Source organism: Oncorhynchus masou, chromosome 33, assembly GCF_036934945.1.
Source record: "Oncorhynchus masou masou isolate Uvic2021 chromosome 33, UVic_Omas_1.1, whole genome shotgun sequence".
Taxonomy (NCBI): domain Eukaryota; kingdom Metazoa; phylum Chordata; class Actinopteri; order Salmoniformes; family Salmonidae; genus Oncorhynchus; species Oncorhynchus masou.
The window spans coordinates 15,382,953-15,409,608 of record NC_088244.1 but is presented as its reverse complement, the minus strand read 5'-3'; the positions used below and the strand labels follow the sequence as shown (position 1 = coordinate 15,409,608).

The window sequence follows — 26,656 nt, the reverse complement described above, 5'->3', positions numbered from 1 at the left end:
TTCGAATTCTTTATGGATCTGTGTAATCTGAATATGTGTCTCTAATATGGTCATACATTTGTCAGGAGGTTAGGAAGTGCAGCTCAGTTTCCACCTCATTTTGTGGGCGGTGTGCTCATACAGTGGGAAGACAAAGTATGTGAACCCTTTAGAATTACCTGGATTTCTGCGTAAATTGGTCATCAAATGTTATCTTCATCTAAGTCACAACAACAGACAAACACAGTCTGCTTAAACTAATAAGACACAAACAATTATACGTTTTCATGTCTTTATTGAACACACCACATTCACAGTGCAGGGCGGGGAAACTTATGTGAACCTTTAGATTTAATAACTGGTTGACCTGCCTTTGGCAGTAATGACCTCAACCAAACATTTTCTGTAGTTGTGGATCAGACATGTAGGAGGAATTTTGGACCATTCCTCTTTACAAAACTGTTTCAGTTCCACAACATTCTTGGGATGTCTGGTGTGAACTGCTCTCTTGAAGGCATACCACAGCATCTCAATCAGGTTGAGGTCAGGACTCGGACTGGGCCACTCCAGAAAGAGTATTTTCTTCTGTTGAAGACATTCTTTTGTTGGTATACTTCTGTGTTTTGGGTCGTTGTCCTGTTGCATCACAAAACTTCCTTTGCGCTTCAATTGGTGGACAGATAGCCTTACATTCTCCTGAAAATGTCTAACCCTAACTTTTTTAGCTGTTCACTCACAAGGGGTTCAAGTATTTTCACCAGGGTTGACAGCTTTGAGATTGGCCTATAATTATTTAAAAGAGTTGGATCTCCCCCTTTTAAAAGTGGTAGGACAAATGCTGATTTCCAAATTTTTCTGGAATTTCATTACATTTCAGGGTTAGCTTGAACAGATATGTAAGGGGTTCAGCTATGAAATCAGCTGCCAGATTTAAAAAGCAGGGATCCAAAAGATCAGGACCTGCAGGCTTTCTCTGATCTAAGTTTTTCTTGGCTTTATGTACCTCCTGCACTGAAAATGGCAAAAAGCTACAAGTTTGACGAGCTCTCACTGGTTCATCCACACAGGGTTGTACAGAGAAAGAGGACACTGAATCAAACAGCCTACCAGATGATACAACGTGCTAATTGAAACAGTTCAGCATTTCAGTTTTGTCATACACAGCAACAGAGTCCTTCAAAACACATTCTATAACTGATTAAAGTATTTTTAGCCAGAACCTAATTGGAATGTCAAATTTTATGTTTCTTTTGATGGCATTGAATGCACTTCTTGCCTTGTCGCTCTCTCTCTCTCTGTATATGTTTCTCTTTCTGTCTCCATATCTCTGTCTGTCTGTCTCTCTCTCCGTATCTCTCTTTCTCTGTCGGTCTGTCTGTCTCTGTATCTCTCCCTCTCTCTCTGTCTCTCTGTAATGATTGTCGTTGGGAGAAGGAGAGGAGGACCAAAGTACAGCGTGGTACATACCCATAATACTTTTAATGAAGGGAGCAAAAACAACAACAAAGGAACAGTTCTGACAGGTGCAACAAACATTAACCAGAAAATAACTACCCACCACTCAAAATGGCAAACAGGCTACCTAAATATGGCTCTCGATCAGAGGCATCCTCTGATCGAGAACCATACCAGGCCAAACACATAAAAAAAGAAAACCTAGACCTACAACATAGAATACCTGTCACGCCCTGACCGTAGATTGCTTTGTATGTTTCTATGTTTTGGTTGGTCAGGGTGTGATCTGAGTGGGCATTCTATGTTGGATGTCTTGTTTGTCTATTTCTATGTCTGGCCTCATATGGTTCTCAATCAGAGGCAGGTGTTAGTCATTGTCTCTGATTGGGAACCATATTTAGGTAGCCTGGGTTTCACTGTGTGTTTGTGGGTGATTGTTCCTGTCTCTGTGTTTGCACCAGATAGGACTGTTTAAGTTTTCACACATTTATTGTTTTGTTAGTTATTTCATGTCTAGTTCCTTTATTAAAGAACATGAATGACCACCACGCTGCATTTTGTTCCGTTTCTCCTTCACCAGAGGAAAACCCTTACAATACCTTTCCCACATCACACCCTGACCAAACTAAAAATAGAAACATACAAAGCAATCTACGGTCAGGGCGTGACACTCTCTATCTATCTCCCTCATTCTTTATCTTTTCTTCTCTCAAGGCAGTTTTGCTGCGTTCAGAGGAAATGTTGCCAACTGTTCCACGGCATTAGCAACACATCAAATCAAATCAAATGTTATTTGTCACATGCGCCGAATACAATAATTGTAGACTTTACAGTGAAATGCTTGCTTACGAGCCCTTCCCAAAGATGCAGAGTTAAAAATGAATAATAAAAATAAACATTTTAACACAAGAGGAATAAAACACACAAGAATGGAGCTATATACAGGGAGCACCAGTACCAGATCAATGTGGAGCTATATACAGGGAGTACCAGTACCAGATCAATGTGGAGCTATATACAGGGAGTACCAGTACCAGATCTATGTGGAGCTATATACAGGGAGTACCAGTAACAGATCAATGTGGAGCTATATACAGGGAGTACCAGTACCATATCAATGTGCAGCTAAATACAGGGAGTACCAGTACCAGATCAACGTGCAGCTATATACAGGGAGTACCAGTACCATATCAATGTGCAGCTATATACAGGGAGCACCAGTACCAGATCAATGTGGAGCTATATACAGGGAGCACCCGTACCAGATCAATGTGGAGCTATATACAGGGAGTACCAGTACCAGATCAATGTGGAGCTATATACAGGGAGTACCAGTACCAGATCAATGTGCAGAGGTACTATTTTATTTTACCTTTATTTACAAAAGTATTTGAGCTAGATATTGTAAAATCCAGTTGTTTAGATTGATTCTGTTTATTAGAACTGAGGTCGGGCGATTGTATACTTTAATTTAACTTTACTCAGAAGTATGCCTGCATTACATAGTTCACATGGCATACCCTTCCTGCTGTCTGGCTACTGTAAAACATGGAACTGGAATCCCACACGAGCAATAGACGGACTAGATTATGGCATAATGTCCACTACATTACACATATGTACATAAAGGCAGGGTAAAGTGAATAGTCATCTGGATAGATAATAATAGGAGTAAAAAAACAAAAAGAAACAGTATAGAAGCAGCATTAATGTGTGTGTGTGTGTGTGTGTGTGTGTGTGTGTGTGTGTGTGTGTGTGTGTGTGTGTGTGTGTGTGTGTGTGTGTGTGTGTGTGTGTGTGTGTGTGTGTGTGTGTGTGTGTGTGTGTGTGTGTGTGTGTGGGCGCGTGTCGGTTTGCGTGTCTGTGTGAAAAAAGGGTTCCAAAAGGGTTCTTCGGTTGTCCCATTGGAGAACTCTTTTTGGTTACAGGTAGAACCATTTTTGTTCCAAGTAGAACTCTTTTGGGTTCCGTGTAGAACCCTCAGCGGAAATGGTTTTTACATAGAACTCAAAGGGTTTTACCTGGAACCAAAAAGGGTTCTTCAAAAGGTTCTACATTGGTGACAGCAGAAGAACCATTTAAGAATATAGTGTATGTGAATGTGTGTGGGTTTTGCATGAGAGTATCAGTGTAGTGTACGTGAGGGAGTGTGTATATGGTGTGCATACATAGTCTTGTGAGTGTGTATAGAGTTAGTGCAAGATAGTCTGGGGAACCATTGAATTAATTAACTATTTTGCGGTCTTATGATTATGGCTTGGGGTTGAAGCTGAGCCTGTTGGTCCGAGAGCCAATGCCCTGGTACTGTTTGCCGGATGGTAGCAGAGTGAACAGTCTATGGCTTGGTCGGCTGGAGACTTTGGCAATTTTTTGGGCCTTCCTCTGACACTAACTGATATAGAGGTCCTGGATGGCAGGGAGCTCGGCTCCAGTGATGTACTGGTCTGTCCGCACTACCCTCTGTTTGCATTTTGCCATACCAAGGCGCATGTGACAAATAACATTGGATTGGATTTTATTAGACTTGAAGGCTATCTCATCGCTGTGGTGATCAGGCCGAACACCGTTGTGTCGTCAGCAAACTTGATGATGGTGTTGGAGTCCTGCGTGGCCACACAGTCGTGGGTGAAGAGGGACTACAGTCAGGGACGAATCCCTTTGGGGCCCCCGTGTTGATGGTCAGCAAGCAGGTGTTGTTGCTTACCTTCACCACATGGGGTCGGCCCGGCCAGGAAGTCGCAGAGGGAGGTGTTCAGTCCCAGGGTCCCCAGTTTGGTGATGAGCTCGGAGGAGACTATTATGTTGAACGCTGAGCTGTAGTCTATGAACAGAATTCTCACATAGTTATCTCCCCTCCTGTCCAGGTGGGAGAGGGCAGTGTGGAGTGCAATTGAGATTACTGCATCTTTGGATCTGTTGGGATGGTTTGTGAATTAGAGTGGGTCCAGAATGTCTGGGATGATGGTCTTGATGTGTGTCATGACCAGCCTTTCACTTAATAATTACAGATGTGAATGTTACAAGGCAATAGTCATTTAGGCAGGTTGCCTAGTGTTCTTGGGAAACGGGACAATGGTGGTCAGCTTGAAACATGTTGGGATTACAGACTGGGACAAGGAGAGATTGAAGATGTCTGTGAAGACACATGCCAGCTGGTCTGCGCATATATTGAGAACGCATCCTGGTATTCCATCTGGCCAGGTGGCCTTGCGACTGTTAACCTGGGTGAGTGAGTGTTAAGACTGTGTGATCACTGAGATCACACAGTCATCTGGAACAAAGGGGCTTTCACGCAAGACTCAGTGTTGTATTCCTCGAAGCAAGCATAAAAGGCATTTAGTTTGTTTGGAAGTTATACATCACTGGGCATTTTATGGCTAGGTTTCCCTCCGTAATACATTGTCATCTGCAAGCCCTGCCACATGCGACGAGCGTCAGAGCCGGTGTAATAGGTTTCCACCTTTCTCCTACACTGAGTGTACAAAACATTAGGAACACCTGCTCTTTCCATGACAAACTGACCAAGTGAATCCAGGTGAGCTCTATGATCCCTTATTGATGTCACTTGTTAAATCCACTTCAATCGGTGTAGATGAAGGGGAGGAGACAGGTTGAAGAAGGATTTTTAAGCCTTGAGACAATTGAGACATGGATTGTGTATGTGTGCCATTCAGAGGGTGAACGGGCAAGACAGAAGATTGAAGTGCCTCTGAACGGGTATGGAAGTAGGTACCAGGTGCACCGGTTGGAGTCAAGAACTGCATCGCTGCTGGTTTTCCACTCTCAACAGTTTCCTGTGTGTATCAAGAAGGGTTCACCACCCAAACATTGTAGTCAACATGAGACAGCATCCCTTTTGAACACTTTGGACACCTTGAAGAGTCCGTGCCCCAGCAAATTGAGGCTGTTCTGAGGGCAAAAGAGGGTGCAACTCAATATTAGGAAGGTGTTCCTAATGTTTTGTCCACTCAGTGTATATTGTCATTATGCGTGTTTGATGTCTTGTCGGAGGTCGTACGTACGGGTTTTCTTTCGTCCATGTCACTGTCCTGTTCCTTGTAAGCGGTAGGTTTACCATTTAGCCCAGTGTGAATATTGCCTGTAATCCATCAAAGGGAGACAACATCCATTAACTCTGCTGGCTACCAGGACCACCGCCATGCTAGCTAGACTCTCTGTGTGTGTGAGACAGACATGGTGTTCTCGTTTTCTCCCCCATGCATGTTTGTGTCTGTGTGTGTCAGCTGAGAGATGTAGCTTGTTCACCACAAATATCCTGCAACACGAATAGAGAAAACAAGGTGTTGCAAGTTCCAAAAAAACCTTTTATTGCGACTCACTGCTCATCCACTGATTTCTTCTGGCATTGACCCATATCTGCATCTGCCAAGGCTGACCTCAAACAAAGGTGATTGAATGTATTCAGAACAGTAACCCGGGGGATTAGATGTGGACATGGGTTTGACACGCAGGGTTTTCTTGATCATTAACCTCAATCAGCATTACTGATGGGTGGTTTCCCTCTAATGACACGGACCCGGATCGCTGGATCACAGACAAACAGACAGACAGATATTTAGAGTACCAGTCAAAAGTTTGGACACACCTACTCATTCAAGGGTTTTTCTTTATTTTTACTATTTTCTACATTGTAGAATAATAGTGAAGACATCAAAGCTATGAAATAAGTTAAACATGTTCAGTTAGTGGCACAGCGGTTTAAGGCACTGCATCTCAGTGCTAGAGGTGTACTACAGACTCCCTGGTACAAATCCAGGCTGTATCACAATCGGCCATGATTGGGAGTCCCATAGGGCGGCGCACAATTGGCCCGGATTTGGCCGGTGTAGGCTGTCATTGTAAGTTATAATTTGCTCTTAACTGACTTTTCTAGTTAAAACAAAGGTTCAATACAAAAATGAAACCAGGTCTGTGAAGATTTGCAGCTCTTTGGATCTATGAAATGGTTCTGGGCTGTTAAAGCCATACATCCGCTAATGCAGCTGACAGCACATTTTCATCACAGTGAAATAATGTCTGCCCTGGAGGCAAATTAAATGAAGAGAAATTAACATGCTGAGGCCTTGGCTGTAGATGGCTAAAGTTAAAGGTGATGGAATCAAATTGATGCATAGGCGGAGGTATTTCATCACAACACAGAAACGTCATATTAGGTTGTAATTACATTTATCGCAGTGAGCCCATCCTGTGATTGACAATGGACCGCCCAAGAAGGCTTTAGTGTCCAAGTTAGACTGGTTTGATATATATTAGATAATGCATCGCTGTCAAAATGTATGCCAATTCATTTTAAAACACTTTTTAAAATGTGTCGGCCAATCAGCTGTGTTTTTAAATTGGTTCTCTCAAGAAATAGGACAGTGTCGACTTTCATTACGTCAATAATGGTGAAATGTAGACTCAAAATGACCTGGCTGTCAAACCAGATAGGCTGAGGTAGCCTAATGAGCTTCTGTTGATGAGGGCTAGCAGATTCACTCAACTATGTGCTGATCAAATACATGACCCGAAACCAATGCATATTTATTCCCTATAGTTACAGGTAGACTTAATAAACCATTTAGACTCCAAATTCCAGTTGCCATGTCTGGGATATGTGCAATGGGCCGAAAGTTGGCTATTCTCCTAGCCTGCACATTTTCCTGTAGTCTGCTGCACTCTGCTGGTAGAGTATGGCAGTAGTAGTTGTGGAGCGCCACAGGGGGCGCTGTTGCAGACCAATGCCATGATTGTAAAAGGAAGTGCGTATGTTATTATTTCCAAAATCTACAGTCTGCCGGAAGCTCATACGAAGAAGATTATTCCGGAAGTGAACCCGTTCTTATTATACCTTAGTGAGTGAACCGCGTTGTCGGTATAACTAGCCACGATGTCTGGCAGAGATGGAAACTATAACAACAGAAATCAAAATGATGGTAGAGGCTCTAGGGGCGGTGGACAGAATTTCGGTCGAGGCTCCGGTGGCCGCGGGCAGAATGATGGTAGAGGCTTTGGGGGCGGCGGGCAGAATTCTGGTAGAGGCTCTGGAGGTGGCCGGGGTGGCGGGCGTAATGCCGAGCCCCCGCCAATGCCCATGTCCTCCCCGCTCATGGGCAAGAAGAAAAAGCCCTTCCTAGGGATGGCCGCGCCGCTAGGCTATGTGCCTGGACTCGGCAGAGGGTAAGCAGGCATGATGTTAGTTAGCTTAGCCACATAGCTAGCTACAGTAACTAAGCCACCTTAGTAACTAAGCCACCTTAGTTAGTAACTACTTGTGTACCAATGCAATGTTTGGCTCGCTATCTACCTATGTAAACACTCCAGAACCAGACTGAAACAAAAACTAGAGGCTGTGGTCTCCAGGAGCAGGATTGAAGATCGCCAGCAGATCTGACCAGCTTGCTTACAACTGCACTAGAGTCAGGCAGACTTCCAGTGTAGATTAAGACACCGCTGAGCCAACCCGAGATATGGCTTGGAATATGTATCTCGATATAGGGATGAGAAATGAGTTATACTCCGAATTACCCCATTATCCCAATTTAACTGTTACAACAACTTAGTTTTTTTGCTAGTTTTTTTAGCAGTCGTTTAATCTTCTTGGTGTAACAGTTGGAATAATGGAACAATTTGAAGAACACCACATTTCTCATCCCTGGATTTAGGTATGTTTTCCAAGCCATCTCTCACACCTGCTCTGCTGTGTAATAATCTACACAGGAAGCCTGTCTGACCCTAGTGCAGCTGTAAGCAAGCGGGTTGGATCTGCTGGCTAGATTGAAAAATAATGTTCTAGTCTGTTGTTGAATCTCTCCATCTAACTCCACCTCTTCTGTCTCCAGAGCCACAGGTTTCACCACCCGTTCTGATATCGGACCCGCTCGAGATGCCAACGACCCGGTGGATGACCGCCATGCTCCCCCGGGGCAGAGGACGGTGGGGGACAAGATGAAGAAGAACCAGGAAGACGACGAAGAGGATCTGAATGACACCAACTATGATGAGGTGCTTGTTTACACATAACACCCAAGAACAAGTTCAGGCAAAGCTCAGCTCACAACATATTGTAACACCTACCTCTGTCCACTTTGTCTCAGTTTAACGGCTATGCTGGTAGTCTGTTCTCCAGTGGACCCTATGAGAAAGACGACGAGGAGGCAGATGCCATCTACGCAGCTCTGGACAAGAGGATGGACGAACGACGCAAGGAGAGGAGGTGAGAGAAGATAATTCCATGTGTTTATTGGTGTGGGTTACTGCTCCTAAGGGTGTGTGTGTGTGTGTGTGTGTTACTGCTCTGTTGTGTTAACCCAGTCTGTACTGTGTGGTCCCCAGGGAGCTGAGGGAGAAGGATGAGATAGAGAAGTACCGTATGGAGCGCCCCAAGATCCAGCAGCAGTTCTCTGACCTCAAGGTTGGTCACTGTGTTCTCATGGCAACAGAGTCCACTCTCCTGTACTGTCTCCAAGCAGTTCTACCTTTTAAATCTGCCAAAGACACAATTTCCATCTCTTAATGGATAATGACACTGAAAGCAATACATCTATTCTACTCTTCATTCTCTCTCCCTGGCTCTTGGTCTCTGTGTGTAGAGGAAGCTGTCAGGAATGTCAGATGAGGAGTGGCTGAGTATCCCGGAGGTTGGCGATGCCAGGAACAAGCGCCAGAGGAACCCGCGCTATGAGAAACTCACCCCTGTACCAGACAGCTTCTTCTCCAAACACCTGACCACAGGAGACAAGCACACCACTGTGGACCCACTGCAGGGGGTTAGTAACGTTACATGCACAGAAGCAGACACACTCAAGCATACTCACCAACTTCTAAGGGTCATGCATTGCCATACTCTCATACCACACTCTCTGTTTTGTCACATGTTGCAGTTTCATTATGTGCCTGTAGGAGTCAACTTCTGCCACTGAAACATTCTCCAAATCCTACCTAGGGCTGTTGGAGTGACTGTATTACCGCTACACCGGCAGTCATGAGTCATGACCGCTATAAAATTCCATGAGTCGCGGTAATCTCCTCTTATGTGCTGGACATACTTCGAGAGTACCCAACTTGTTAACGATCATCTAGTCCTGATGGCCTGGGTCTCAGGGCTCTATTGTCCCTCCAACAGGTCCTAACGGCCTGGTGCTCGGGGCTCTATTGTCCCTCCATCAGGTCCTAACGGCCTGGTGCTCGGGGCTCTATTTTCCCTCCATCAGGTCCTAACGGCCTGGTGCTCGGGGCTCTATTTTCCCTCCATCAGGTCCTAACGGCCTGGTGCTCAGGGCTCTATTGTCCCTCCATCAGGTCCTAACGGCCTGGTGCTCAGGGCTCTATTGTCCCTCCATCAGGTCCTAACGGCCTGGTGCTCGGGGCTCTATTGTCCCTCCATCAGGTCCTAACGACCTGGTGCTCAGGGCTCTATTTTCCCTCCATCAGGTCCTAACGGCCTGGTGCTCAGGGCTCTATTGTCCCTCCATCAGGTCCTAACGGCCTGGTGCTCGGGGCTCTATTGTCCCTCCATCAGGTCCTAACGGCCTGGTGCTCAGGGCTCTATTGTCCCTCCATCAGGTCCTAACGGCCTGGTGCTCAGGGCTCTATTGTCCCTCCATCAGGTTCTAATGGCCTGGTGCTCAGGGCTCTATTGTCCCTCCACCAGGTCCTAACGGCCTGGTGCTCATGGCTCTATTGTCTCTCCATCAGGCCCTAACGGCCTGGTACTCAGGGCTCTATTGTCCCTCCATCAGGTCCTAACGGCCTGGTGCTCAGGGCTCTATTGTCCCTCCACCAGGTCCATTGTCCCTCCATCAGGTTCTAATGGCCTGGTACTCAGGGCTCTTACTACGGTGATGATTAATTCAAACACCCATACTATTAGAGCTTATGCATGGTCTTGTGAGTCCAAGCCCCCCCCCCCCCCCATATTATGCATGGGGAAAAAAACATCAAACATAACTGAAAGTTCGTCTAGTCTGTGAGTGTGGACTGTTATTATGCTTACTGGATGGACTGGTTACCTTATGGTCCAAAATGTCTATCCATGAGTCGGCTTACAGTTTGTATTTGGTTTTGAATAGCCTAGTAATAGGGCATTTAAAAATAAAAATAAATCACAATTAAATGGTCACATTACTTTTAGCTATACAGCATATCTCACCACCATGCGTTTCCATCTCCTCTCTCCTTTATTCCTTTCTGAAGCGTGCAGATGGGCTGTCAACAGTTTAGTGAAATGTTTTGTTCTGAAAACATGTTACTATCGATGTTCCCGAACAGATTCCACTTGGTTTCCCAAATTAAGCACTGGGTAGCTGCAGGATCAAGGTTGAAGGGCCTGTGGCATACATAGTTTGGGCGGAAAATCCCGTTGGGCAGCAAGAGCGTGCTTCTCAAACAGTGGTTGATGCGTGGAGTGAAATAAATGGAGTGAAAATGATGTTTATTTCTAAGCACATGCTCCGCTAGCCCAAGAAGCCTACAAAACAAAAAGCACGCTGCCTCCATTCACTATTCCAGTGCATACAGATGACATGTCTTTTTCCTCTGTCCTTTTGATAATGGGACATTCTAAATCGAAGACATGATATTAATTTAGAATTGTCTGACAGGTGAAAATATGGTCACTTGATGAGAGAACAGTTGTGCAGCCTGAGGCAAGGAACAGAGCGCAAATCTTTTTTTTGCTACTGTCTCAAATCAATAGCCTATAGTCCCACCATGCAGCCCATATCTTTTCTGATTTCTAAGACATTCTAAGGTTTGTATCATTCACAACTAAGGTTGACAAATAAGCATATATGACCTGTTTCAAATGATCACTTTTACACTTACTATAAAATAATGGCACAGGATTTTTTAGCATATCTTGCCAGTTAAATGAACAAGCCTACAGCCTATGACATGGAGCATAGCCATATAACTAACATAGCAAGCCAACTCATATTCTGTTCTTCTGAAATACATTTTCTTCATATCATGTTTCTTTAGACCAGACTAAAATAAATAATGGATTTATTGTGAGGGTGTATATTCAGGGTTGGGTAGGTTACTTTCTAAATGTAATCTGTAACATTTAGTAGTCTAAAATTGTAATCTTTTGGATTACCCAAACCCAGTAATGTAATGTGATTACATTAGGTTACCTTGAGATTACTTTCCTCTTAAGAAACATTAGAAGAAGTCAAAAATGTATGTTACCAATTGAACGTCATCTATTGCAGAATAAATCAATGTTAAAGTTTACATTGCTGGCCATGTATGGATGTTTAATTTTACTTTATGGGTTGGTTATGTAGTCTTCTTCTAACCTATCACTTTCTACTACATATAATAATATTATTAAATTATATCTTTACATTAAAGACAAAAGTCTATCAGAATTCAAGATTTCCAAGTCCTATTCTTGAAGATCAAGGGGTACAACATTTATTGGACTGACTGGCAGTATAGATTAGCCAAATTGTTTTATTTATGATTTTGTTGTCATGGAGGACAGATTGCGCACATTGATTCAAGTTGAAAAATAAATCCTGTGCTTATGGAATGGCATGCTTTGAGCACTACTGAAAAGTGCTATTTACACGTGGGAAAGAAATGCCATATGCTGCATTTGTTATAGGCCTATTGTTTACCTTTTTGTTGGGGACACTGATATCTTGATAATATGCCGCTGTTTAAAGGGCAAATCCTATGCTCGCTTCGAGACAAGCAACACTAAAGCATGCACGAGAGCACCAGCTGTTCTGGATGACTGTGTGATAACCGATGTGAACAAAACCTTTAAAGAGGTCAATATTCACAAAGCCACTGGGCCAGATGGATTAACAGGACGTGTACTCAAAGTATGCGCGGAAGCGAATAACCTGTCTAAATGATTACCGCCCAGTAGCACTCAAGTTGGTAGACATGAAGTGTTTGAAACGCTGGTCTTGGCTCACATCAACAGCATCCTCCTGGACACCCTAGACCCACTTCAATTCCCATACCGCCCCAACAGATCCACAGATGACGCAATCTCAATCGTACTCCACACTGCCCTTTCTCACCTGGACCATAGGAACACCTATGTGAGAATGCTGTTCATTGACTACAGCTCAGTGTTCAACACCATAGTGCACACAATGCTCATCACTAAGCTAAGGACTCTGGGACTAAACACCTCCCTCTGCAACTGGATCCTGGACTTCCTGGCGGGCTGCCCCCAGGTGGTAAGTGTAGGCAACAACACATCTGCCACGCTGATCCTTAACACTTTGGCCACTCAGGGGTGTGTACTTAGTTCCCTCCTGTTTTCCCTGTTTACCCACGACTGTGTGGCCAAACACGACTCCAACACAATCATTAAGTTTGCTGATGACACAGCAGTGGTAGGCCTGATCACCGACAACGATGAGACGGCCTATAGGGAGGAGGTCAGAGAACTGGCAGTGTGGTGCCAGGACAACAACCTCTCCGTCAATGTGAGCAAGACAAAGGAGGTGATCGTGAACTACAGGAAAAGGCGGGCCGAACAGTAGGACCTGAGCCCTAGGACCTTGCCTCAGGACTACCTGGCCTGATGACACCTTGCTGTCCCCAGTCCACCTGGACGTGCTGCTGCTTCAGTTTCAACTGTTCTGCCTGCGGCTATGGAACCCTGACCTGTTCACCGGACGTGCTACCTGTCCCAGACCTGCTGTTTTCAACTCTCTAGAGACAGCAGGAGCGGTAGAGGATACTCTGAATGATCGGCTATGAAAAGCCAACTGAAAAAGCCATTTACTCCTGAGGTGCTGACGTGTTGCACCCTCTACAACCACTGTGATTATTATTATTTGACCCTGCTGATCATCTATGAACATTGGAACATCTTGGCCATGTTCGGTTATCTCTGGCTACCCCTCGTAGCCTGGTTCCTCTCTAGGTTTCTTCCTAGGTTCTGGCCTTTCTAGGGAGTTTTTCCAAGCAATACAAGCCCCATGCTTATTCCATAGGCTGAGATCTGTACTATGCAGCTCTTGCAAAAGGGCATTTTTCACTGGCTGTCCACTGGTTTCAAAAACGATGCTTGATAGGCAGCTTACATTTCTTGAATTCAACCATTATGAGTTCGAGAACACATTTAGATTTGTGACCGTTCATCCACAACAACCACAATCCGTGAGGCGCAAATAGCTAAATGAGAGAGCAGCAGTGTGAATCACAGAGGCTTTCGACTCAATCACTGCATTCTTATCGGCAGACTCAAAAGCCTTGGTTTCTCAAATGACTGCCTCGTCTGGTTCACCAAAGACTTCTCAGATAGAGTTCAGTGTGTCAAATCGGAGGGCCTGTTGTCTGGACCTCCGGCAGTCTCTATGGGGGTGCCGCAGGGTTCAATTCTCGGCCAACTCGCTGCTCTGTATATATCAATGATGTTGCTCTTGCTGCTGGTGATTCTCTGATCCACCTCTACTCAGACGACACCATTCTGTATACTTCTTGCCCTTCTTTGGACACTGTGTTAACAAACTTCCAGACGAGCTTCAATGCCATACAACACTCCTTCCATGGCCTTCAACTGCTCTTAAAGGCTAGTAAAACTAAATGCATGCTTTTCAACCAATCACTGCCTGCACCCGCCCGAATAGCTTCACAACTCTGGATGGTTGACTTAGAATATGTGGACAACTTTAAATACCTAGGTGTCTGGTTAGACTGCAAACTCTCCTTCCAGACTCACATTAAGCATCTCCAATCCAAAATTTAATCTAGAATCGGCTTCTTATTTTGCAACAAAGCCTCTTTCACTCATGCTGCTAAACACCCTCGTAAAACTGATTATCCTGCCGATCCTTGACTTTGGCGATGTCATTTATAAAATAGCCTCCAACACTACTCAGCAAATTGGATGTAGTCTATCACAGTGTCATCCGTTTTGATGCCAAAGCCCCATATACTACCCACCACTGTGACCTGTATGCTCTCGTTGACTGGCCCTCGATTCATATCTATCTCCAAACCCACTGGCTCCAGGTCATCTATAAGTCTTTGCTAGGTAAAGCCCTGCCTTATCTCAGCTTACTCGTCACCATAGCAACACCCACCCGTAGCACGTGCTCCAGCAGGTTTATTTCACTGGTCATCCCCAAAGCCAACTCCTTTGGCCGCCTTTCCTTCCAGTTCTCTGCTGCCAATGACTGGAACGAATTGCAAAAATCGCTGGAGACTTATCTCCCTCACTAACTTTTAAGTATCAGCTGTCAGAGCAGCTTACGGATCACTGCACCTGTACATATCCCATCTGTATATAGCCCACCCAACTACCTCATCCCCATACTGTTATTTATTTATGCTCTTTTGCACCCCAGTATCTCTACTTGCACATCTTTCACTCCAGTGTTAATGCTAAATTGTAATTATTTTGCCACTATGGCCATTTTATTGCCTTACCTCCCCAATCTTACTACATTTGCACACACTGTATGTAGAGTTTTCTATTGTGTTATTGACTACGTTTGTTAATCCCATGTGTAACTCTGTGTTGTTGTTTGTGACGCACTGCTTACCTTGGCCAGGTCGCAGCTGTAAATAAGAACTTTTTCTCTGGCCTACATGGTTAAATAAAGGTGAAAAAAAGATCTATGCCCTATGAAGATATCAATAATAGGTGATATCCGTATCGCCGTGTTTATTCAAGTTAATCTTTGGATGCTGACAGCAGTCGCACCGTTGGAAGACAGCTTGGACTGTAGCCTACAAAAACCTATTCCTGCTCTTTTCCCATGATCCATAAAACACATTTGTTGTGTCATCATAGTGGTCTCTGACTTGTGGTCAGACTCGCTCAGGTGGAACAAATTTAAACTTGATCCTTTTTTCAATGCTGATTTGAATGTCATTGAGAAAACAGAAGTGTCAAAGATTTTTTTTCCCCACAAACTTCCTTTTTGAATTTAAAAGTAATCCTCAAAATAATCATCTGTTTTTTCTAAAGTATCTGTAATCTGATTACAATATTTATTTAGCTTGTAAAGTAACAGATTACAGTTACCGTCTTTTGTAATCCCTTACTTGTAACCCAGTGTATATTAAATTGAATTATTAGACTATTTTACATGTAGAGGTTGCAAAGGCGCATATCAGAGGCTTGTATGCGTGGAGGCCTGGAGATGCGAAACTTGTTTGTTAATTAAAGGTCAGTTACCTTGAGACCGGCAGTCTTCTGCATGACAATAACCAGTTGACAAAATGTCATGACTGCCACAGACCTAATCCGTCCCATGCCAAAATGTATTTCTAGGCTGCTGGTTCTCATCCAGGCTCTTATTTGTTGTGTTGGTTCCGTCTCCAGTTGAACCTCCCCGGTGGTCTGGAAAGCCCGTACCCTGGGGGGATGACCCCTGGCCTGATGACCCCTGGGACAGGAGAGCTGGACATGAGGAAAATCGGCCAGGCCAGGAACACACTGATGGACATGAGGCTCAGCCAGGTAATGCATCACTTTATTCCTACTGACTTAAAGCTTGTGTCTCGTTTGACTGTTATTCCCCAACCTACAGTGAGTATTAGGACAGATATTATCATACTTTTCTTTTTGTCTCTGTACTCCAGCACTTTGGATTTGAAATGTATGATTGAGGTTAAAGTGCAGACTGTCAGCTTTCATTTTAGGGTGTTTCATCTATATTAGGTTTCAGGTAGCCTAGTGGTTAAGAGTGTTGGGCCAGTAACCAAGAGGTCGCTGGTTCGAATACCTGAGCAGACTAGGTGAAAAATCAGTCTGTGCCCTTGAGGAAGGCTCTTAACTCTAATTACTCCTGTAAGTCTCTCTGGATAAGAGCGTCTGGTAAATGACTAAAATGTTAATGTAAAATATAATGTAAACATAGTTCAAAAGTATTGGGTCATTGTATTGTAATGATGAGGGGTTAACATGTCTTGGGGGTATGATATCAAATGCTACCCTCCCAGGTTATTGTAATGATGAGGGGTTAACATGTCTTGGGGGTATGATATCAAATGCTACCCTCCCAGGTTATTGTAATGATGAGGGGTTAACATGTCTTGGGGGTATGATATCAAATGCTACCCTCCCAGGTTATTGTAATGATGAGGGGTTAACATGTCTTGGGGGTATGATATCAAATGCTACCCTCCCAGATTATTGTAATGATGAGGGGTTAACATGTCTTGGGGGTATGATATCAAATGCTACCCTCCCAGGTTATTGTAATGATGAGGGGTTAACATGTCTTGGGGGTATGATATCAAATGCTACCCTCCCAGGTTATTGTAATGATGAGGGTTAACATGTCTTGGGGGTATGATATCAAATGCTACCCTCCCAGGTTATTGTAATGATGAGGGGTTAACATGTCTTGGGGGTATGATATCAAATGCTACCCTCCCAGGTTATTGTAATGATGAGGGGTTAACATGTCTTGGGGGTATGATATCAAATGCTAACCTCCCCTGTTATTGTAATGATGAGGGGTTAACATGTCTTGGGGGTATGATATCAAATGCTACCCTCCCATGTTATTGTAATGGTGGGAGGTTAACATGTCTTGGGGGTATGATATTTGTGCAATTAACATTCTCACTGATCATTATTCATGATTCATTCAGGACTACAATGGGGAAAAAAAGTATTTAGCCACCAATTGTGCAAGTTCTCCCACTTAAAAAGATGAGGCCTGTAATGTTCATCATAGGTACACTTCAACTATGACAGACAAAATGAGAAAAGAAAATCACATTGTAGCATTTTTAATGAATTTATTTGCAAATTATGGTGGAAAAAAAGTATTTGGTCACCTACAAACAAGCAAGATTTCTGTCTCTCACAGACCTGTAACTTCTTCTTTAAGAGGCTCCCCTGTCCTCCACTCGTTACCTGTATTAATGGCACCTGTTTGAACTTGTTATCAGTATAAAAGACACCTGTCCACAACCTCAAACAGTCACACTCCAAACTCCACTATGGCCAAGACCAAAGAGCTGTCAAAGGACACCAGAAACAAAATTGTAGACCTGCACCAGGCTGGGAAGACTGAATCTGCAATAGGTAAGCAGCTTGGTTTGAAGAAATCAACTGTGGGAGCAGTTATTAGGAAATGGAAGACATACAAGACCACTGATAATCTCCCTCGATCTGGGGCTCCACGCAAGATCTCACCCCGTGGGGTCAAAATTATCACAAGAACGGTGAGCAAAAATCCTAGAACCACACGGGGGGACCTAGTGAATGACCTGCAGAGAGCTGGGACCAAAGTAACAAAGCCTACCATCAGTAACACACTACGCCGCCAGGGACTCAAATCCTGCAGTGCCAGACGTATCCCCCTGCTTAAGCCAGTACATGTCCAGGCCCTTCTGAAGTTTGCTAGAGAGCATTTGGATGATCCAGAAGAAGATTGGGAGAATATCATATGGTCAGATGAAACCAAAATATAACTTTTTGGTAAAAACTCAACTCGTCGTGTTTGGAGGACAAAGAATGCTGAGTTGCATCCAAAGAACCTCATACCTACTGTGAAGCATGGGGGTGGAAACATCATGCTTTGGGGCTGTTTTCCTGCAAAGGGACCAGGACGACTGATCCGTGCAAAGGAAAGAATGAATGGGGCCAAGTATCGTGAGATTTTGAGTGAAAACGTCATTCCATCAGCAAGGGCATTGAAGATGAAACGTGGCTTGGTCTTTCAGCATGACAATGATCCCAAACACACCGCCCGGGCAACGAAGGAGTGGGTTCGTAAGAAGCACTTCAAGTGTCCTGGAGTGGCCTAGCCAGTCTCCAGATCTCAACCCCATAGAAAAACTTTGGAGGGAGTTGAAAGTCCGTGTTGCCCAGCAATAGCCCCAAAACATCACTGTCTAGAGGAGATCTGCATGGAGGAATGGGCCAAAAATACCAGCAACAGTGTGAGAACCTTGTGAAGACTTACAGAAAACGTTTGACCTCTGTCATTGCCAACAAAGGGTATATAACAAAGTATTGAGAAACTTTTGTTATTGACCAAATACTTATTTTCCACCATAATTTGCAAATAAATTCATACAAAATCCTACAATGTGATTTTCTGGATTTTTTTTCTAATTTTGTCTGTCATAGTTGAAGTGTACCTATGATGAAAATTACAGGCCTCTCATCTTTTTAAGTGGGAGAACTTGCACAATTGGTGGCTGACTAAATACTTTTTTGCCCCACTGTATCTGTAATCATGGTAGCATCCACATTAATGTAGATGTGTCTAGAAACATATTATATTCTTATTTACAATAAGTGACTCCAAAATGTCACAATACATGATTTGCTATACATTTCTATTGGACACAATTATCTGAAATGCAAACAGCAAATGGATGTGTGAGAGTCACAAGCTTGATGTCGTCATTGTGTGCTAGGAATATGGGACCAAATACAAAAATGTTGACTTCTGGAATACACATATCAATGAATTTGTCAGAATACTTTTGATCCCCCAAAATGGGGGGGCTATTTGTTTATTTATTTATCACGGCCTTGGGTTAACTGCCTTGTTCAGGGGCAGAATGACAGATTTTTATCTTGTCAGCTCGGGGATTCGATCTAGCAACCTTTCGGTTACTGGCCCAAAGCTCTAACCACTAGGCTACCTGCCGCCCCAAAACTATGTACATAAAGTGCTGTAATTCCTAAACGGTTCACCCGATATGGATAAAAATACAGTGAAATTAAAGCTGACAGTCTGCACCAACCTCATATTCATTGTATAATTTCAAATCTAATGTGCTGGAGTACAGAGCCAAAACAACAAAACATGTGTCTCTGTCCAAATTAGTTTTTGAGCTCACTGTATATGTTATGGAAGGGACTGGTCAGATGGTAAGCATGTGATCCCAGTAAGCATGTGATCCCCAGTATAACTTCCTGTTTTGTATATCTGTGCTGATCTCCATCTCTCTCCTCTCAGGTGTCTGACTCTGTGAGTGGACAGACGGTGGTGGACCCTAAAGGTTATCTCACTGATCTAAACTCTATGATCCCCACGCATGGAGGAGACATCAGGTGAGTGGCCCAGAGAATAAACTTCGCTACGAACACAAATTTGTTGCTGATCTATATCTCTGTCTGTATTGTTGACTGTCTTCTTGTGAATGTGCAGTGACATTAAGAAGGCCCGTCTGCTGCTGAAGTCAGTGAGGGAGACCAACCCCCACCACCCCCCTGCCTGGATTGCTTCGGCCAGGCTAGAGGAGGTGACAGGGAAACTACAGGTGGCCCGGAACCTCATCATGAAGGGCACTGAGATGTGTCCCAAGGTAATGTACACAAACTGTAAAGTATCTTTTCAAAGTGCACTTCTTGCTTCCCATGATGCTTATCTGTGTATTTGTGTGCTCACTTTCTAGGTTTTAAATGAGGCATTCAATTTCTCCACCAGTCAGTGTCTGTGCTGGCCTGGTTAGATTTCCAGACGTTAAAAATGGGCTGGCCTAATTACCCTGTATTCGATGATAGATAGGTCTAGTCTAGAGGTGCCTCTGGCTGTAATTTGCACATTACTGCAGACTAATGATAGTGCTCAAAAACTTCACCTCATTGGTGATAATGATTGATGGATGTGACTGCTAGTCTACAGACTGGTGACTCAGCCAAGACAGTGGTGACCCAGGCAATGTGTGTGAGATGAATAGGTGTGTTTTGTCCCCAGAGTGAGGATGTGTGGCTGGAGGCCGCCAGGCTGCAGCCAGGGGACACAGCCAAGGCAGTGGTGGCCCAGGCGGTGCGTCACCTCCCCGGGTCTGTCCGTATCTACATCAGAGCTGCCGAGCTGGAGACTGACGTCAGGGCCAAGAAACGCGTCCTCAGGAAGGGTGAGATGTTTTGCCCTGTCAAAGCTACAATGGTGCAAAACAGTTTTTGTTGAGACCTGTAAAGCCTTGTTCACATTGACAGTTTGAAGTGACTCAAAACAAGTTGTTTTGCATATCCAATTCGAATCTGTTATTTTTCTTGGAGTCTGAACAGCCAATGGTAGGCATTGTCACCTTTGCTTGCTACCTAACTTTTGAATGATAGGAAGTTTTCTGTCTACACCACTGTGCCACACAAGTCATTACTATGACAACTAGTGTGGTATTGTCAGCAGATGACTTCTGCCTGAACACACACACACCCCATTTGTTCACTTGTAACCTGTTCTTTGGACAGTAGAGCCCGACCGATTTATCGGTTCACCAATATTATTGGCCGATATTTCGTACCGTTGTTAAATCCATTGAAATGGTCCAATATAAGATGCAAAGATAACGCTCGTCATAAAAGCCGTTCTTGATAGAATTTGACTTTTTGTACATTTCGTTATTTGTCCCCCATGGCTATAAGCCTATCTTGCCTTGGCGCGCTACACTAAGACTGGACACGACCACCGGGCCAACGCATCCACACCAGTCAGAGAGGAGAGTGAACTAACTCTCCGTCTTACTGCTTCTACCGTGAGTGCTGAGTGGATAGATGCTTGCCAGCTCAATAAAATGGTAGGGTGTCGTTACAAACAATGGATGCAATGCCCAAATGTAAAGTAAGTGCTGTGCTAAGAAGTTCAAAGTTGTGGTAATGTTATAGCTTTTTAGTGAAGCCAGTGAAATCTGTTGTTATTTTTGCTCTTTAGTAAGGGTATTCCTCAAGCTCCACCATTCAAATGTTTTCAGAGACACCAAAGAACATGTCACTTGGTAGTGACTGGTCCTTATTCACATTTCGCCAATCGCCATTTCTGTGATGAGTGCAAGCTGTCCAGCTAACGAGCTGTGTGAGAGGACTTGACGATGTCCTCTGAGGGATGATGCTATCAGGGATCCTTGGGATGTCCCTACGCTAAACCCCAACCACAGATGGAACAATGAGCAAGATATTTCACCGGATGTATAAATGTGAAGCATCCGGTAGGCATTTCTACACACTACCAAATATGGTGATGAGAGGGAACCCAGTGGCTGGCAGTAGGAGAAGATGGATTTTTGGCAACATTCTGCTAATTTTCTCATTGATTAAACATTTGATCTCAATACAGTTTTCTGTTTCCAAAACTAGAATCTGTTACGAAGAGAGTAGACTAAGTTTGTAGACTTTGCCAAAGTTTAATTTTTTAAAATTCTTTAGGAGTGCAAGGGCGAAGTTAGTTATTGCACACTTCACCGGGTAGTGTTCCCTAACAGAAATATCCAAATACATGATACAATGCGGCAATACGACCTCGATTGCTCAGTTTAGCTGAACGGCCAGCTCTAGGAAGAGTCTTGGTGGTTCCAAACTTCTTCCATTTAAGAATGATGGAGGCCACTGTGTTCTTGGGGACCTTCAGTGCTGCAGACACAATCCTGTCTCGGAGCTCTACGGTAAATTCCTTCCACCTCATGGCTCTGTTATGCACTTATGCACTGACGAGTGTGTGCCTTTCCAAATCATGTCCGATAAATTGAATTTACCACAGGTGGACTCCAGTCAAGTTGTAGAAACGTCTCAAGGATGATCAATGGAAACAAGATGCACCTGAGCTCAATTTCGAGTCTCGTAACAAAGGGTCTGAATACTTATGTAAATAAGGCATTTCTGTTTTTTTATTTTTTTATACATTTGCTAAAAAAATAAAATAAATCTGTGTTCACCTTGTCTTTATGGGGTATTATGTGTAGATTGATGAGGAAGCAGTTTTATGTAATACATTTTAGAATGAGGCTGTAACGTAACAAAGTGGAAAAGGTCAAGTGGTCTGAAACTTTCCAAATGCCCTGTATATCAGTTATTGGTGAATATTTCCACTCTAAAATTGGAATTGGATCCAAAAATCCCATATCGGCCTGGCTCTATTGGACAGTCAGTATTTTAAATACGAATTTGAAAAACAAAACGAATGTAATCATTAAGGCCTGCAGTGTGAACAAGGCTTACGTGTCTGCTATTGAGACTATTGAGCTTTGGACTAGTGATGAAAGGAAAGACTGAGAGAAGAGGGAAATAAAAAGTTCAACAGGCCATCACTCCATTTGAACCCAACCTTGAACCTTGTTTCTTATCCCAATTGACACTTCTAGCCATCACACACCCTCTATTTACACCCTGTCATGGTGGGAGCACTGCTCCATTACACACACAGTGCTGTTCCCAGCAGAATACTTCTTTGAGAGACTGGATGTTTTGCTTCCTTTGAAAGGCTTCAGCCCCTACATATCTGGGCTGCCCCTGTGTATTTCACAATAGAAAGAAAAGAAAAACCTTCTCTATTTATCCATCACAGTGTACCTAGAGGTTTGAGGCAATGTGTTGATATTAAAATAATTGCCATGATTACATTATGAAATGTTTTTGCAGAGATTTTTGTGTTTTAGGGTTGGACAATATCCAGATTTTCATATCGTCACGTCGTCGGGATTTACGTTATTACCGTCTTCGTACACAAGGGGGCACTAAAAATGCAACAAAAAAACTATTGGGTGTCTGTTACCAGAATGCTAACAAAATTAGCACAGGTAATGGTGTATAGTGGCTGCTAGCTAAATATGCTAACGAGCACAAATGAAAAGAAACTAATTGCGAAGACAGGCAATCCAGCTCATAAAGTTATTCAAGTATAGGTTGTAGCTACCGAATGTAATTTAGTGAGTTTGGACATTTGTAAGTGAATGTTAATAAGAGAAAGACGTTTTGACAGACTTGTCTGGAGGAAGAAGAGCTCTGGCTCTGGAGCAGCAGGTGTGGAGTCGCTCGGAGAAGCCTCAGGAGCCGACAACGGAGAGGAGGAAAAAACACAAGGAAATGGAGATGGCAGCAGTGATATCTGTACAGATCACGGCAGAAAGCTAACATTATATGATGCCCCATCTCCTTATTGAGTCAGCCACTTCGCTAACTAGCAAGTGAAACCAAATACACACCTGGACTCTTTCTCCCATTGTGCTATTTACAAAGAAACACGTGATTAGCTCAACTGTTTGTTTTTTTTTGTTGTTTTTTTTACCTTTATTTAACCAGGCAAGTCAGTTAAGAACAAATTCTTATTTTCAATGTCGGCCTAGGAACAGTGGGTTAACTGCCTGTTCAGGGGCAGAACGACAGATTTGTACCTTGTCAGCTCAGGGATTTGAACTTGCAACCTTCCGGTAACTAGTCCAACGCTCTAACTGTTCTGGGGAACTAAGGTGGTTCCTAATGTAAAATCGTGACAGACCAAATGAATCTGCTTCATCTCCTAATGTTTTGCACAAGTTGACTACAGGTATTTACTTAAGTAACTACAAAAATTACAGTTTGTTGAAAAAATGAAGGCTGTAACTTAACAGAAATCCCATGTGGGATCGCCGGATTTGAAAATGACGGGGGAAGAACATAATCTGTAGTTAGGTTTCCATCCAACTGGCAACAAATTTTCATGCGAATCTTTAAAAAATCTGCATTTAAGAAAATATGTATTTTCCCACCACCAAAACAGACTTGTTGCAGATAAAAGTCACGTTATGACAATCCACAAAATGTACTTTTTCACTTACCTTTTCATGTACCAAATAACAATTGAATGTTCAATGTGTTCAATCTATTGCATTTTCAACTCTACTGATCGTTTTGTCACAAAAAGTGTTGCGTTAAATGGCCTTTGTGCCTAGTCTGGTCATACCGTGGGCTTTCACCACCTTGTGAAGTTTCCTGGGTCGCAGTGGGAGGATCTAATGCACCATGTCATCCCATGACTCCCAATTTGACTTCCATACGCATAATTCATTTTACAGACAAAAAGATCCCACCATGTCGAACGAACAAACGATCAGTCATTTCTACCATTGGGCACGGGCCAAAAACGTTTGGGAAGCCCAGGTGTAACTCCTCTCTCTGTGTGTCCCACAGCGCTGGAGAATGTGTCGAAGTCAGTTCGTCTGTGGAAAACTGCTGTAGAACTGGAGGAGCCAGAGGATGCCAGGATCATGCTGAGCAGAGCTGTGGAGTGCTGTCCCACTAGCGTGGAGGTACACACATTGATATTGTGCAATGTTTTCATAAGGACCCAGTCTCGTACAACTCGATCTTCTGCATTCTGACCCTGACTGCACTTCCCAAAATATCTACTTAATTTTTTTTTTTACACCCCCTTCCCACAACTTCCTGCCCCCTCTACCTGTGTAGTTGTGGCTGGCACTGGCGCGGTTGGAGACCTATGAGAATGCCAGGCGTGTCCTAAACAAGGCCCGTGAGAACATCCCTACGGACCGACACATCTGGATCACCGCCGCCAAGCTGGAAGAGGCCAACGGGAATACGCAAATGGTGGAGAAGATTGTTGACAGAGCCATCACATCACTCGGGGCCAATGGGGTCGAGATCAACAGAGAACAGTGGATACAGGTGAGAGGGAGAAAGTGTGTGTGATAGAGAGGTGAGAGTTTAGAGCAGGAAACACCACTGTGCTGCAAAGCACAAAGTGATGTGAGCCACTTCCAGCTCCTGTTATTTTCATGTGACCCACTGAATAAACAACAGTCTCCTGCATCTATGATCCAAAAGCCTTCCGCTTCACCCCAGCATTTGGAAAACGTCTAATGTTAAAAAGTCCCTTCACCCTTTACTCAAATCATGCCGGTGTTGCCCTTGACTCCACTCTGATACTATAGTCACTTCCTCTCTTCAGAGGTGCTGGCGTGCCAGAGTCATTTGGAACAACTCTGTCGTCCATGTTATTTAATCACTGCAGCACAAAACAAGTGGAGCACTCAAACACTTTGCACAGTGTGTGTGTGTGAGTGTGTGTGTGTCACTTCCTGCAGGTAGGTGGCTGATGTCTTTCTGACCTCTGTGCATTTCACCTCTGTTCAACTTACACTCATTGTTGTGCAACCAAGCTTTGGATTGCAATTATCTGTCGGATTTATTTCTTTGTTTTCTTTCCCCTTGTTTTTACTTTTTTCTTGGCTCTAAAGTGAAGTGGTCCATCAACAGTTCTATGGAACAGGCATGGGAGGTATATTGGAGGACACAGGGGTAATATTAAGCATATGGGTTTGGCACTACAGAGCCAGATCAAACACTGGATTGATTCAACTCAAAAGAAAGAGATCATGTCATGTTATTCCCCAGTACAGTTTGAAGCCCTGGCCGCCCATAAATCCGTCTAAAATGGTTGAGGATCCCTGGTTGTGAAAACATGTCCCCACATCCTCTAAAAAAACACATCATTCACTCTGTAGTTGCTCCAGCATTCCACTGGCTTGCCTGTGGTTCCCTCACTCTCTCCTCCCTCCTGTCCTTCCTTTCAACTCCCCCTCTCCCTTTCAAACTTTTCTCATGATTCTTCTTCTCTTCCCTCCCTCATCTTTTCATTTTCCCTCACGTACGTACCCCTCTCTGTCCTCTCCTCGCTCAACCTATTCTTTCTGCCTCTCCCCCATCGTCTCCAGGATGCAGAGGAATGTGATAAAGCTGGCAGCGTGGCAACGTGCCAGGCGGTGATCCGGGCGGTTATTGGCATCGGCATCGAGGAGGAGGACTGTAAACACACTTGGATGGAGGATGCAGAGAGTGTAAGCATGATGACCTTTCACCCATTCCTTATCCTCTAATATCGCGATCCCCCTGGATCTATTATCGAGATACTCAGTTTATATTAAACACATATGGCATGTCCCTAGTTTGATACATTATCTGTAATTATTTTTTATTTCAGTGCGTGTCCCATGGGGCTCTGGAGTGTGCCCGTGCCATCTATGCCCACGCCCTGCAGATGTTCCCTAGCAAGAAGAGTGTGTGGCTCCGCGCAGCCTACTTCGAGAAGAACCACGGCACTAGGTGTGTGTTGAAAGTTGAATTAAATGCCTGTACCTATTGATTGTAATTGTATCAAAGTAGATATCATCACTATGGCACATTGTCATTGGCAAATGATTCAATAGAAGCCAATCAATTTCATTAGTTGCTTTTCATTCATTTAGTGTATGTAAAATGGTAATTATAAATATAAGGAATCAACGAGGGGCTATGCGTTCTCTGGAAAATAATGAGGGACGTGGAAGGTGTTGTTCCACAATGCATTAGCGAAGTGGAACTAACCTTCCACAGAGTTGCAATATTTTCCAGAGAACGCGTAGCGCCCCAAGTTGATTATCCGATTTATACCATGGCAGTAATTTAACAAATTTACTGCTAGAAATGTGTTCATTTGCAGGGAGAAATGTGTTTAACATCCACTGAAGCAGCTAGCACGTTTACTAGATAGCGACAATAGTTGCCTTGGTAACA

The 26,656-nt window shown here is 43.8% G+C and overlaps 1 protein-coding gene across 1 annotated transcript in view; it reads left to right on the top strand.

Moving 5' to 3' along the window:
• Nucleotides 1-7,239: 7,239 nt before the first annotated feature.
• Nucleotides 7,240-26,656, top strand: part of prpf6 (PRP6 pre-mRNA processing factor 6 homolog (S. cerevisiae)) — a 29,600-nt gene continuing 10,183 nt past the window's right edge. The window contains exons 1-13 of the mRNA XM_064956511.1: nucleotides 7,240-7,614; nucleotides 8,277-8,439; nucleotides 8,532-8,650; nucleotides 8,770-8,848; nucleotides 9,027-9,203; nucleotides 15,740-15,877; nucleotides 19,347-19,441; nucleotides 19,539-19,695; nucleotides 20,088-20,250; nucleotides 24,275-24,393; nucleotides 24,551-24,769; nucleotides 25,819-25,941; nucleotides 26,085-26,206. Coding sequence (XP_064812583.1) covers nucleotides 7,325-7,614; nucleotides 8,277-8,439; nucleotides 8,532-8,650; nucleotides 8,770-8,848; nucleotides 9,027-9,203; nucleotides 15,740-15,877; nucleotides 19,347-19,441; nucleotides 19,539-19,695; nucleotides 20,088-20,250; nucleotides 24,275-24,393; nucleotides 24,551-24,769; nucleotides 25,819-25,941; nucleotides 26,085-26,206 — 1,964 coding nt within the window. The 5' untranslated portion in view covers nucleotides 7,240-7,324. The remainder of the gene's footprint in view (nucleotides 7,615-8,276; nucleotides 8,440-8,531; nucleotides 8,651-8,769; nucleotides 8,849-9,026; nucleotides 9,204-15,739; nucleotides 15,878-19,346; nucleotides 19,442-19,538; nucleotides 19,696-20,087; nucleotides 20,251-24,274; nucleotides 24,394-24,550; nucleotides 24,770-25,818; nucleotides 25,942-26,084; nucleotides 26,207-26,656) is intronic.